The sequence below is a fragment of the Halyomorpha halys genome, unplaced genomic scaffold (assembly GCF_000696795.3).
Source record: "Halyomorpha halys isolate HHAL.00 unplaced genomic scaffold, Hhal_1.1 Scaffold29.1, whole genome shotgun sequence".
NCBI lineage: Eukaryota > Metazoa > Arthropoda > Insecta > Hemiptera > Pentatomidae > Halyomorpha > Halyomorpha halys.
Genome location: NW_027115892.1, coordinates 2,516,633 through 2,532,217, shown reverse-complemented (window position 1 = coordinate 2,532,217; position 15,585 = coordinate 2,516,633). Strand labels below are relative to the sequence as shown.

Genomic DNA, 15,585 nt, shown 5'->3' with positions numbered 1-15,585 from the left:
TTTTTAAATAATTATTTATTGCTATTTACAACTGTACATTATAATACATTTAGTAAATCTGATCTTAAGTTAAATTGGAGTGTTACAGGCGTGTAGAGAAACTACACATGGGTAGCACTCTAATGACGTTTTACATTAGTTGGTCTCATGGCCATCTTCTTTTCAGGCACCTCGGAGGATTGTCAGGAATGGAAGAGAATGCAAGATTAGAAACTATGGGGTTTGAGTGGTTAGAGAGTTTATAATGGAAGGAGTGGTGTCTGGTATGGTCTAGATCGGTTACATATGGAACATTAAGGTCTTTATGTATGATTTTATTTGTGACAAAGTAAGGAGCATTGAGGATTTTACGAAGGATTTTGGATTGTAAGGATTGAATACCAGAGGAATTCGAAGGTTTAGTGGAGCCCCAATGCTGAACTCCAAATGTCCAGATTGGCCTTATTTCAGTCATGTAGATTAGTCTTTTGTAATGTGTTGGAAGTTTAGACCGATTGTCTAGTAATAGTCGAAATCGACGTGCATTTTCCTGTCTTTTCAGTCTTGTGTGAGGATTCCAGGTTAATCGTTTGTCCAAATGTAGTCCAAGATAGCGGATCTGTTCGACAGGGGTAAGAGTAACATCATTAAATTAAACTATAGGGCAGTCAGAAGGTTTACGACGAAGGGTAAAGGTGATTTGATGGGATTTGTTGGAATTTATCTTAATCCTCCAATTACGACACTATTCTTCGAGGGCTGTGATATGGAATTGGAGATTTTTGGATATGATTAATGGGGTTATATTTAATTATATAATAATAATAAATTAAGGGGGTTCCGTTTATTTTATTTTATTTATTTTACTGTGTTGCAGCGCAAAGCAAAGCTTATTTACTTCATCAGTTTGACCACCAGTATCTCAGAAAAAAAACACCTGGATGTCGTGGACGAAATATCTTCATCCCTGAATATCACATGGAACGTAAATACACCAATGGAGAAGAAAACCCATTTAGCCCATAGCGTTTATGGTAGGTAAACGCTCCTAAATCAGTTTAAAAAAGCAGTTAGAGAGACCAGTCAGTAACAAATCTTCGGAAGCCATTGAGGAAGTAATGGCGGTGCAGTCCAGGGGCGTTTGTCACTTCCCCAGTTTCCTCAATGGTAATATATTTCTTTTCTGTCGAACAGCATTTTATTTATTTTTACAATGTTGCAATGCTAGATTTTTACTTTAATTATTTCAAGCTAATGTGGATCTTAAAACATTGGTATGTGATGTATACGTGCATTCCCTACTTCCCGCAATCCTACAATCATCATTAAATTTCATTTGAAATAATTAGTATAATGAAACAATCTTCAAAAACCAGCATTACTTGTGAAATTAGGCAAAAATATTTACACAAAAAATATATTTTAATAAACCTATAATTGGCGCTAAGCGTAGGATTCTGGAGTACCGCATCAAATTCTATTAAGATGACAAACTAAAAAAATATTTTTTTAACATATCTCCTACGGTCTTTAAAAAAATACACAAATTAATACAGCGAAACAACGATTAATACAATAATACCTATAAATGAGGCCCAAACCGATGAAAAGCAGGTAAAGTGTTTATTTATTTATTTTTTTACAAATTCAGTTCAAAGGAGAAATTCTTGTTTTTGGTAACTAAATAGCAGAATAAATGGTACACACATTTCGAACCTAAATCCTAACTATTTTTTTCCATGTCTAGATAAAAAAAAAAATAATTAAAACAATAAAAATAAAAACTACATTGTTTACTCATATAATAAAAAAATCCTAAATTACTGATAATTTACGAGACAACGGTGATGTTAAGTTCCATCAAACAAATCATCAAAGATCAAAGAACCGCTCTTCTTCCAAGACTTCCCCTAATATGAAGGAGCTCTTAATAACAGAGCATAAAGGACGAACATAATAATGGACACACCCTCAGCACAGGGGACCTTCAATACAACGTTGGTTAATATCACCATAATGCCACAGCAGTCATTCTTTTCACTGGAGGCCTGGGAGTGGGAATTTCTCAGGACGTATTTGTAATTTTTATTATTATTTTTTTTATAATTTTGCTTTTCCTTTATTTGAAGATAAGATATTTCTAATAATTTAAATTAGATAAAAAAAAATAATTAAAAAAGATTTATCTTATAGTTCATATGAATTAAAATAAATCAATAACATACTAAGAATAAAAATGACCTTTTTATTAATTTTTGGTCTTTTATTAGTTCCTGTGTTCTTGTAAATAAATTTTACACTTACCTTTACATCAATTTTTAAAAATGTTATATTAATAAAATATACTGATAGAGATCCCTAAGAGTTACTTTTAAAAAAAAAAAATCCTGTTTATAGCAATAATTTCCAGAAAAACTTCGAATTGAGTTTAGTGATTAAAAAAAAAAAGTTACTAAAAAATCACGCATTATAAGGATCTCTAACCTATTTTTAATAGGAGGAATCTAAGCGAAATCACACTGACTACTGATGAAGAAGCATGTCGCATCGGTAAAGTGTCTAACGGTATTCACTACCATAAAGAGTAACTGTACACTGGAGGTGTTATGTGTACTTAGTGTGTATGGGTTTTCCTGGTTCTGTGGGATGAATCACTAATGTTAAGAATGATGAGGTGTCCTAAAGCTATGAGCTTTAGCTTGATTTTAAGCTTAACACAGAGCGGTTTTAGCAAGTGCCAAGCAACACAAACGCATGCAATCAGCGTATAATGTGGACATCTATGGTAAAGATCGGAAAAGTGGCTTTGTAGTATGAAAAAAAACACATGGTGTAGAGAATGTTAATGTTGAAAAATGAAAGGTAAAACATTGATTTAATGATTTGAGTTATAAAGCACAACTAATTATAGTAAGCATAAAATCAATAAATGATTTCAAAATCTTCTGATTGCTGTTATATATCATTTTTTAATGAATACCTAAATAAGTATTAAACTATCGAAACTATCGAACCTACCGAAACGTCATAAATAATATTTATAGGAGTCATAAAAAAATAATGTAACTATAAAAATTATTATTGGTAATATAATTTATCTGCAACTTATTACAAGAACAACTAATTTTGACTTGGTCAGTCAAAGATCAGACATAGAAAACAAATAATGTTTTAAAGGTAACGGGCTGTACTGATTTTATAACACAACAATATATCTTCGTCCTCGATACTGAAATTTCTTAGTATAACTTTTTCTGTATTTTGATTTTGGACCAGAGAGTGTTGTTGTTCCTAGCGATAGTTGTAGTTGTAGAAGAAAGAATCCTAAATATTTAATTGTATTATTTAAGAAAATATTTGAGTATTGAGTATAGATCCCGTGATTAATTTTTTCTTCCCTTTAACGACTCAAAGATATGACGGAATCAAAATTCGCCAATAACCTGATTTCTTCCATTAGCAATAGATCACAAAATTCTGACAGATACAGAGGACAATGAAGTGGATATATCGGTACGAGATAGATCCTGAATGCGGCAGGACTGCCTGGGAAATATGAACGACCTGTTATCTCCCTTTCAGATAGGACGCCTGGTCCCCTGAGGCTATCTGTGACCAACAGTTCGCCCCTTCAGGCAAAACTGTTAGCTCCAGTTAGCTGATATGATTTCGGATTTTATTTCTATTAATCACTTGGTTTTAATAAATATACAATAACAGCAAAAAAAGCAATTACTAATTTACATCTGAACAGACCAGTATTACCAAAAATGGGGTACGCGTACATAAAGGCAGTACGTAATGATCCAGCCCAGTCAATAGTCAAAAGTAGAAACAAACTTTACGGTATGGATTATTCTTTAATATGATGTCTGGGAAGGTATTCTGCGAGATATCTACCAAAGTTTTCGGTGACCTCACAACTTTTTTTAAAGATATCCTTGGTGAAAATACATCGAATGAAAAACGTACATTCCACCTTGGAAATATTTGGGGTACAGTTTGAGATCAAATTGAAATTTCTAACTTGAATAGTTCTGAGGACACAGTTTCCCAAAATTCAGCATAACTTTACAGAAAAGAGAAAAATCTGAACTTTTAGTCAGTTTTTGCTAAACGTCTAAACTTTAGTAATATTTCAAGAGAAAATGTTGAGGTAAAGGAAACTAGCAAAGTTGCAATATGTAAGAACTGATTTATATATATATATATATATATATATATATTCTTTTACTAAAATTTGAGTTATATCCCCAAAACTATCCAAAAGACTCAATGTAATCTCAAACAAATAAGCACTATGTAGATAACAATAATTTTTAAAAAAATACAATTTGGATGTTTTTCAAGAGACTCTCGGAAAAAAAAATGCCAAACTTTCTGAAATCAGTAGAACAAAATATTTGCAGACATCATATTAAAAAAATAACCATTCCGGAAATTAGAACTTAAAAGGCCCATTTTGTGGAACTTTGACTGGATAAATCTTCTATACCCTAATTTAGATATTTTTCAATATTAAAGTAAAAAATATAAATGATTTCAGAAGCATTTTCGGTCGATTTAATCCAAAGATATCCTCAGTACCTAGGATCAATGTTTCTATGAACAGTACAATATAAAACTAAGCAAAATCTGAAACTTAATGTTGGTATTCATCTAAGTCACCCTTAGGATCGATAAAATATCAGTGATTGAGCCTTCAACAAATGTACGCATAAAGAACAAGAGCAGACGAAAGGTTGGGGTTGGGGTAACACCAGGGGCGGAATAGGGGGATTAAAATAAGGGGTGCCTCGCTTCTAAAAGATTAATCGATATTTTTCTTTTACCCCACATACGAAACAAATTGAAGAACATATTATCAACACAAAAAATTAACATGAACTTAGTTCACATCGTATTTTCTTCTATCTCTTTGATTGATCTGATAAAATAATAATTATTTTCATAATATTTGTACTATGTAATATTCAACAACTTGATATTTGTTTTACTCTTTTATTAATATAAGTTCAAAATTAAATTTAAATAAAACTGGTCAGTTTCTGATATAGGTCGATACCGATTGAGGCCTCCACGGTAGAGGAAGCTGTCGAAATCAATTAGCTACGGTGAAACAACAACTCGGCAACCAACAACAACAACAACGGAGCAGCTTTTAAACAAAACAACGAATTGGGGCTAAGCAAACCCTATTTTCTTCCACCGCTGCCAACTCACAGCTCCTATATGATCAAATATTGTGCCAACCGCTCACTCACGAGACAGACTCACTACTTGTGTTGATATAGGAATGTACAGCATTCATCTTTATCTTCTAATTACAGTTATTTTAGTAATTTGTTATCAATAATTTAAAAAAAAACTTACGAATATAGTTGGAACATAGTTTGTCTAATATTCTATAATTGTAACAGAAATGGATAGATTAATTAAATAGATTGATGACTACTTTATGCCATCAAAATAACGGGTTAAATATTTATATATTTAATGGATATATATTTTTTTATAAACCCCTTCATATTAGATCTTATTATTACTTAAATTTAAAAAAAAATCAAACTATGTATAAATGTATCGTGTTTTTTCATCCTTTTTTTTTTAAATAAAATTATATCATATCCAATCTGGTGCTTCATGTCAAATTGAAACATTATCATTTCGAGAAAAACAAGCAGTCAACAAATATAAATTTCATATACATATGAAATGCTTCAATTAACTCTCTTAAGATATATGATGAACATGAATCCTCATTACGGCGTGTCAATTACAATGTTTCATTAAATTATATTAACTATTCAACATAATTATTTAGAAAATTACTAATTGATATAATATATTATTTATACGGGTACAAGGTTTTAAAACTAATAAGGTATACTGTATACCATGCTTGATGGTATCATATATATTTTTGACTACTAATGTATAAAGTTACTAAATTCATAGAATTACAATAAATTTTGATGCTGACACGGTGCTGTTTGTTAAACCAGAGTATAGATATTGTTTATATGTAAGGTTATGCAGATATTTATCTTTTATTATATGTATGTGAACCAGTTTTAATTAATAGTAATCATAAGCTATGAAATGGAAACTTTCGATATAACATAGTTAAGAGAAAAAAAAATGATTTAAAATATTTAATATGGAGAATATAATTTACCTGAACTATTTTCAGGATTATCAGTTATTATTTTATTTTTCTAACAAAAAGATGTTTTAAAAAATACATTAATATTTAGATACAGTATAGTACCTCTGTCTGTATTAGATATGTACTACCTCTGTCTGTAGTAGATATATACTACCTCTGTCTGTAGTAGATATATACTACCTCTGTCTGTAGTAGATATATACTACCTCTGTCTTTAGTAGATATATACTATCTATGTCTGTAGTAGATATACCCTACCTCTGCCTATAGTAGATATATACTATCTTTGTCTGTAGTAGATATATCTACCTCTGTGTATAGTACATATATACTACCTCTGTCTCTAGTAGATATATACTACCTTTGTCTGTAGTAGATATAAATATTAAAATATTCGTTCTACTAAAAACCTTTATTTTACAAAAACGTTTTTCATTAGGTTTTCTTCCAATTCAATCATCAACTAAAACATTCACACCAATTTACTCATAAATTAAAAATAAATGCAATTCATCCTAATCAATACTTCTCTATAAAGCAATTAATCTTACCTAATAAATGGTGTAGACAATGACCCCTTATTTATCTCTTCTACTGACCTGAAACATAAAAATTTATTTTTAAAACTTTATCATAAATAGGAATTTTATAATTATTATTAAACATGTATATTATATTTTAAAAATTTTAATATGCCAAAATTTGCCAGATTTTGGCACTAGCAATAGATTATACGGGAGCGTGGTGGCACTGTGGTAAGGAACCATGCTCCTAACTGCAAGGAACTGTGTTCGAATCCGGTTGGGCAGAAAATTGTTGTGTTAGACCGTAGTTGTTGAGTCAGCTCTGTGGGTTCTGGAGCCCTCCTCCTCCTAGGTTCCACTCAGCCTCATAAATAGGGTATAAATCTGGCGGTCGAGCATGATTCCAATTTTAATTTAATTATTTTTTAATTAATTTTAATAAATTATACCGTTATAACTAACTACCTAATTATTTTTTATCATGGATATTCAGTGAGTAATATACTAATAAATTAATAAAAACTTATTATGCAAGTCCCGTGAAGTCAAATTAATGCTCTGAAATCATTACTATTGAATTAGAAATTAATGTTTCATAACTTATGAGATCTTAACTAAATCAATATCTGTTACAATTTAAAAAAAAAAAATTATTATCAACTTTATTACCAAAACGTAAAAAATTGCTTTCGGTACACATCGGATCACAAAAGTACATCATTGGAAATTACAAAATTAGGTGTGATGTAAAAGAACAGAAGAAAATAATAAAATTAACTCAAGTATAACTTTAGTAATCTCAAAAAAAAAAATAATAATAATAAACTAAATGCTACTGTTATGATTCACCGATTATCAAATGAAAATTCCAAAAACTGTGAAGGTTAGAGGAGTGAACATATATAGTGAGACACCCTTTACTACCTAGATTGAACTGAAAACATTGAACATTGAACAAAAAAGCAAAAAAACGAGTGGATGCTCAACTCTGTACATACAGATCAGTCCAATAAACAACATTAAAAGGATGAGAGTACATTTTTTTTTTTCCTTTTCGACTCCTAGAGTTGACAATACCAAGGTCTAATACTAATGATGATGTAGGGTTTCCTGTGGAGTCCAGAATAATGATTTTCTCCATGTTCTGGAACTTGTTCCTCTCAACCGCAACACCCAGACAAGAAATACTTGTAAGGATGGTTCCTGTACTTCCGAACCAAAGCCCTTTCACCGAAAGTCTTTCGTCACATTCCTGTCGACATTAATCCTGTAAGTAAAAATAAACATTTTTTAAAGTAATCTTTCTCAGTCTGTATCTTAACACTCTGATTCTGATCATTCGTTTCGAATCTTAGCTTGGGATTCACTATTATTGCTAACTTTGCAGTTGCACTACACGCTGAAATGTCTACAAATCTAGTAGAACTCTATGTATCTACACAATACACTTCTTGGAAACATATATAATATTTTGTTCTCCAGTCGTTCCACTATTTTCTTCTTTGTATTATTGTGCCAGAGGGTGACAAGGAGTATATTAGGACATTTTCTAGATACAGTCAGTAAGAAATTTTCTGTCAAACATGAATTCATTGGCCTATGTATATCTCTAGCTTAATGCAATAACAAAATTTCTTATCTTACTATTTTTAGAACAGAACTAATTTAAAAACATATAAGCAAATGAATGGCTTTAAATAGCAGAAACAACATTAGTTTTCAAAATTGAAATTTGTATTATAACTTGAATAGGGAATTTCTTATCGAATGAGATTGATATTGATTTTAGATAATCAAAATAAAATTTATCACAATACTATTTGTTTAATCAAGGCTATTTGGCCGAAAACGAAATAAAGTCACCACAACCAACTACTAAATAACGTAAAGGGACCTTCCCCCCAGGTTCTTGAAGACCCCTTGGAAAACAATTCCGTTGAGGAGAGGTAGAAGTAAATTTAGCCGGAGTTATGGAGGGGTGGCCCAGAGACTGATGGCACTCTAGGGTTGAGGGACCCATTTTCAGTGAAATTTTCTTCTTTTTTTTCCTCGTTCGGTCATGTTTATTCATAATTCAGGAGGCAGAGGATAATTCCCGCTCTACCTTTCGTATTTTTACTCCTTTTAACGGAATACTATGGCCGTTGCTAAAAAATTCACCCCTGGAGGATAAGGGATGCTGGAATTTTGAATGCAAGGAATATGCTGGGGGAGGAGAAATTTCAGTTTGGTCAAACATTTTTAACACCCTTGTGTTAATCATTTCAATAAATTTCGTTACATGAAACTTAAAAACTGTAATATTTTAACTACTTATACTTACCTGTTAACTTTAAAAAAAATTGATGTAGAATGTATCCATAGCTATAATAGATTCTCATTTATAAACAAGAGTGAAGAGTTCAGAAAAGAAGAAAAACAAGAACATACGTACAGTTTCTGAAAATGTTCTAGTGAATTACAATAATAATTATATTTTATTATTATTTTTAATATTTCAACAAAACATACTAAAATATTTCTGTGTCCTATTTTCTTTCCTTTTTTTCGAATGTTACATAAAAAGCATTAAGATCAATAATATATTATACTTTTTTTTTTATTTCGAATGATTTTCTTAATTCTTAATTATAGTTTCCACGTTTTTATACGTTGATATTCTACAAAATTCAAAGTGTTGCTGTCCGAGCAGAATGAAAATTATAAATTTAAGAAATAAAAACACAATTTATATATATTTTAAGTAGTTCGTGTTTATATTTGCACAAAAACTGTCAAACGACACTGCAAAATATTATACATACATAACTGAAGGTTTTAGAGAAGTAATTATATCAAGGGAGAACAGTAAATATAGTTGTAGTAGACGAGACAGAAGAATTGATGATGGCAGCGCATGCGCGGGAGGTGTCGGGCAGAGAGGGAGAGAAAAATCATATGTTTTTGTCGTTGGTTGTTTTTTAATAAATGGACATTGATGTAAAGTCTAGTGTATTTTTTGGTTTCTCTGTGAGCTGAGTTATGTTTAAAAACTGTGTATTGAGAAGTGATCTTTCTCTCTCTCTGCCACGACCAGCTGAGTACAAGTACGTACGCGTTATTGTTCACCTTTGGACATAGATAACAATTGTATGTATTTTAATTGTAGGTTAGATTATAAGTGAGTAATAAGTACATAGATATATATTTAGGGATAGGGTAGATATAATTAGAATAAGCTAGGATAAGGCCTTTGTTAGTTAAGATTGTTCTTTTTAATTTACAATTAGTTTAAGTAAATCTGTATTTCAATAAACATTAAAAATACATGTTTCTTGTTGTGGATATGTGAGTTAAAACAATATTAATTAACCTTGCAATTTGAATATATTACATAGTATTACAAAAAAATAATTCAAGATTCTTACTCAGCGTGGAAAAATTTGAAATTCTGACTTAAGAAATTTTATCCCCAAAGTGGGTTGAAATGGACGCTGAAAAATGTTTTAGTAGAAGAACAATGTAGATTTCAAAATATTATGTATCGGGTAAAACACAACCTTTTTTCGACCTATTTACCACATATACCAAACTTTCCACACTCTCAAAATAAACAATTCTTTTAAAATATCTTTGAATAATAAACTACTGGTAGAAGATTTTACTTTGAGATAGAGTGAGTGGAGATTTGAAAAATCGAATCCGATATAGTTGTAAAAATGTTTAGTGCCTCCTAATAAAATCCCAGTACAAGAAATAAAACTCTTGACAAAGTCTTTAGAAGGGGGAGTGGGATTTCCAAGACACTGCGGCTGCCAACATATGTAGCGTTGAAGACCATTAACTCCCCGCCCGAGGGTTCTACCTGCAAACTTTTGGAGCAGGTGTTCCACCGCACGGTCACACTGGGAGTGATTCCTCTTCGCTCGGCTGAGATGGCTTCTTTACAGAAGTCTTCCAGGAAGTTTTAAAGAAGCTAATATTAGACGAGAAGGAGTACTCTGACCTACAAAGGTAATAAAAATGCTACAAAAACCGCTCGCTGAAAATATTTACGCTGTAACCATTAAATGTTCAGAGCTAATTATTGATGCTATTAAACACTTATCTATCTCATTGCAAAACCATCTATAATTGAAATTAAGACGCTTATTAAGCCCCTTAAAGGCCTCCAAAACACAAAACTCAATAAAGACAGTAACAAAGAATTATATATAAATAATTCCATAACAGTAACTTGAAAAAAAAATATATCTGTATTTAATTTTCCAAATATATAGACCAAATTTAAAAAAAGGAGAATTTTATTAGTTTATATAAGTCAATGTAACAACTTTTAGAGTTGCTATCTAAAAATTGCATCTCATGCAGATCATTAAAATTTTAATTAAAAATATTGATATATAACACCTATTTGACAGAGGGAAATTTTAATTTTGAAAAAAAAGAATAGGTTTTTGATGTAGGATTTGAAATATAAAATAAAAACCGTTATATTCAGAAGCTTTTAACTTATGATTATTAACTTGTGATAGAAAACTCCACAAATGGTAAATATTTTTTTCGAACAAGACTTACTGGTCTTTCCTAATAATAATACATGTTAATTTTGATTTAATGATTTATAGTTGTACGATTCAAATTCGTGAAGTATAATATAATTTCTTTTGTTTATATTATAAGATTGTAAAATTAAAATTGATAATGCCAAATGAAAAAAAGGTTCATTACAAATAACTTTGAAATCACTAGATTAGTCTATAAATATAATGGCTACATTAACCCAATATAAAATTTTGGCAAAAGTAAAAAAAACAAAAAAAAAACGAAGTTCGAAAATAGTTCCAAATAGAACAGTGAGATTCTTTTAGCATGTGATATAAATTTAAGAAACATATATAAATGGTATATGAGTTATTAATAAATGTGAAAATTTTGCCTGATTCCTTTTCTACCGACTTATTCCATGTGGTTCAAAACCACACGAGATACCATTGAGTAGAAACGCAAAATAACATGCACGATTTTATTTAGATTAAACGAAAAAATCCATAAAATTACGTAGAAATAATCCCACAGATTTTTCAAGCTATTTATTTTCAAACATTTTTATCATGAAAGAAACACGAAATGCTGAAAGAGTCTAGTCAAAGAAACCATACTGTACGGTTTGTTAAATGAGACTATAGTATTATAAATCATCAAACCAATCGATGAATTATTACACTAATCTTAATGATGTTAGTGAGTATAATAGCAGTTGATCACGCTACTTTTTTTCGCTTGGATCATACATGATTTCTAAGTCTAAGAGTTGAGTGTATTTATGTTCGCTAGGAGAAAGTTGGGTAGATTGTTCCTATTTGTAGGGACAATACCTGCATTATTGTCCAGTTGTGAGCAGACTAACAACTGTGGAGAACGACCTAAATTTCATAGTATGTGCATATATGACAGTATAAGCCAAGATGAGTGGACGACAGGAAATCCTGCAAACTGCATATTCAAGGACAAAGAAGTAAAACGCTGCCATATAAATCATAGTTGAATACTATGTTGATGAATATGATAAAAACTCCATATTATTTATTTTTTAAAATTATTTATTAGCTTTGCTTATGTAACACTTCTTTTATTATTTGAACTCATTGTCCCGAGGCCTATCATCCTATGATCAAGGGAGCTCTGAACTATGTTACCTTCCAAAATTTTGTTTACTTTATAAAACTGAGTTTTATACCATTAAATTATCTTATTAATTTTCCGGAATGTTGCGTTAAACCCTGTCTAATAGAATATTAAATAACCATAAAAGATCTTCCGTTAAATTGAAGTGTGCATAAAATGTATCTAAAATAAGTACATAATTCATAACAATAAACAAATGAGCAATATTTCATAGTTTTATTTTTTTTACTTTGTGGCAAAAAAATATTTTAGGGTATTAGAGGAAACCCCATTGAATTAGATTGCAACTTAATATTTATAACACTAGGCGGCCTAATATTGTTGGCCGCACCACCAGCCGGAATGGTCCCTCTCCATTCTATGTAAGCCCCCAACTAGTATGTTACCAATGTGAAACCGCCTTCAGCGGACCCTGTAACTCAACTTATACTGCCATACGGCAAACAAAGTCAGTATGTAATATGTATATATACTCTGTATTATCATATATTTGAAATTGAAATTATATATCAATAAAGAGGATTTGAAAATAAAATATTGTTAGCCGAACTTAAGTGCAACTTAAAGGAAGTACACCATGCAACCAATTATACCGCTAGATGATGAATATCCATTACCAACCGAAATACGAAACTGCGTGGCTAGGGGTAAACAAAATTAGTTTAGCTCTACCGCTCTGGCTGGATCCCATGATATCCGATAGCAGCTGAAGTAGACGGCGAGGAGAAAAAAAAGGATGAAAATAAGACTATAAATATTTGAAGGGGGTAAACAGGGGGTCCCAATTACCTCCCCCACTCACCACAAAATTTGTGTACTGCGGCGGGGGTAGCGCTTCTGTCCCCGAACAGGAGGGGTTTATTTTCGACCTTCTTGTCGAGGGCCTCCTTTAGTCGGATGGTTGGTGTAGGCCTGCTAGGCACCTGATATAAAGTTTTGAAAAGGTATAAATATACCAACTAACTTGAAAGATGCAATGAAAAATTTATTTAGGTCCATCTGTTTAAAATTGTTACGATTAACATTAATGCAGGTTGAAAGGTTATTGATTGACCGGGTGTATAGATGAATGGAATATGGTCCGTAGCAATTCCATACAAACAAAAAAAAATCCTTCATTCTCTAGGCGTAGTATATGATATTATTTAAAAAATTATTGATTTAAATAGCTTTAGTATTTTTTTTTTTTAGAAAAAAGGGTCTGCGTTGTAAAAGTAATTAAACTATTCATCAATCCCCATAATTCTTGAAAATATCTTTCTTTTTTTTACAAATGATTAATTCTAAGATGAAAATGATTTGGATTTCAAGAAAATAGATTAATAATTAGTTTAATCTATTTATTAATACTCAACATTAATGTATCATAGATGTATCCTGTACGCTTCCACCAATCAGAAAAGGCACTGGTGAAGCCTTGTGATGTAGGTCGAAACGTTCGCCTAATATCCAAGTCTCACAGAAGGGTGTGTGAACAGCCTAGCTCAAAACCGAAAAAAGGTACGAAACTAAAATCACATATTTAGGGCACCAGAGGAGGGGGGAGGAGGAGGATTTTAGGATAAAATTTAACACTCAAAGGTTTTCGATTAACCTGCATTAATGAATGGAATATGGTCCGGGTGCGGTAAAAAAAAACTCAAATAGTAGATACTATTTTATTGATTCAACGTTTCACCCCACGTTGCAGGGCTTCGTCAGGGCTGTTTTGACGGCAGTCAAAAACCAAAGTCACTTTGGCTCAATAAAATAGTATCTACTATTTGAGTTTTTTTTTTACCACACCCGGACCATATTCCATTCATTAATGCAGGTTAATCGAAAACCTTTGAGTGTTAAATTTTATTAGCAATCTGGCCTATTTAAGAGTTTTTATTGACGGGGTTCGTAAAAATAAATATTGGTGTGCACATCCCTTACGTCCCTGAATTTTGTGTAGATTAGTGGACTCGTGTTGAAGTTATTTTTAGGATTTCTCAATATTTCAATATTATTAGTATTTTAGCATTTTTCGATGTGAGAATTGGGAATTTAATCTTTGTTCCTCCCAAAAATACTACAGTTCAACAAAATATGAGGAAACCGTAATGCAGTCAGAAAAGATCGTGCGGTCCCGGCTTTCCCCGTTAGAATCAGATATTTCTATTTTAGCTTATCTCCTCCTTTATTTATTTATAAAATTCTTTAATATTTTCGTTTTATCTATTGTTTATTAATGCTAAGAATGCAAACTGGTTATTTATTTTAAGGAACTTAAGGGAAAGAATTTTTAAAAATTCGTCATTTAGGTACTGTTGGACCATTTCAGTGAAAATAAAACCTATCTAATATTAAATCCCATTTAATTCTACATCCATTCACTGAGTTTAATCAAATTCGGAAGACCAGTTATTGAAGAAATCCTAAAATCCTCCTCCTCCCCCCTCCCCTGGTGCCCTAAATATGTGTTTTTAGTTTCGTACATTTTTTCGGTTTTGAGCTAGGCTGTTCACACACCCTTTTGTAAGACTTGGATATTAGGCGAACGTTTCGACCTACATTACAAGGCTTCACCAGTGCCTTTTGTGATTGGTGGAAGCGTACTGGATACATCTATGATACATTAATGTTGAGTATTAATAAATAGATTAAACTAATTATTAATCTATTTTCTTGAGCGAAATACAAATCATTTTCATCTTAGAATTAATTATTTGTAAAAAAAAAGAAAGATATTTTCATGAATTATGGGGATTGATGAATAGCTTAATTACTTTTACAACGCAGACCCTTTTTTCTAAAAAAAACAAAAAAAATACTAAAGCTATTTAAATCAATAATTTTTTAAATATTATCATATACTACGCCTAGAGAATGAAGGATTTTTTTTTTTGTTTGTATGATATTGCTACTTAACTAATTAATTATGAAGTATTTTGTTTGAAAGTTATTTTATTTAGTAACTTCTTAGCAACTATCTCAGAAAAAAACGATGATAAAAATAATATGATTTTTCAGACGGAGGTGTGAACCAAAATAAATACTTGTCTTCATATAATTTTATAATAATATACTAAGCACACATACGGCACTTCATGGTAATATGTATGGAGATAAATTATTACTTCCGTTTATTGCTCCTTGATTATGACAGAAAAAGCTATTTATTAGTTTACAAAACAAAATTATCTAATAGAAATCACAAATTAACTAATTGTTTGACTTTCAATGATATGAATATTATTATTAATATACCAAATATCTAAT

At 30.9% G+C, this 15,585-nt stretch overlaps 1 protein-coding gene across 16 annotated transcripts in view; it reads right to left on the bottom strand.

Annotated features, from left to right (window-relative positions):
• Positions 1-15,585, bottom strand: part of spri (sprint) — a 759,753-nt gene that overhangs the window by 190,931 nt on the left and 553,237 nt on the right. For 7 of the 16 annotated variants that reach the window (XM_067052865.1, XM_067052874.1, XM_014426190.2 and 4 more), the window contains one exon: positions 6,700-6,747. The exons of the other annotated variants lie outside the window; for them this stretch is intronic. In XM_067052865.1, the coding sequence (XP_066908966.1) occupies positions 6,700-6,747 (48 nt within the window). The remainder of the gene's footprint in view (positions 1-6,699; positions 6,748-15,585) is intronic. 16 annotated transcript variants of the gene reach the window in all.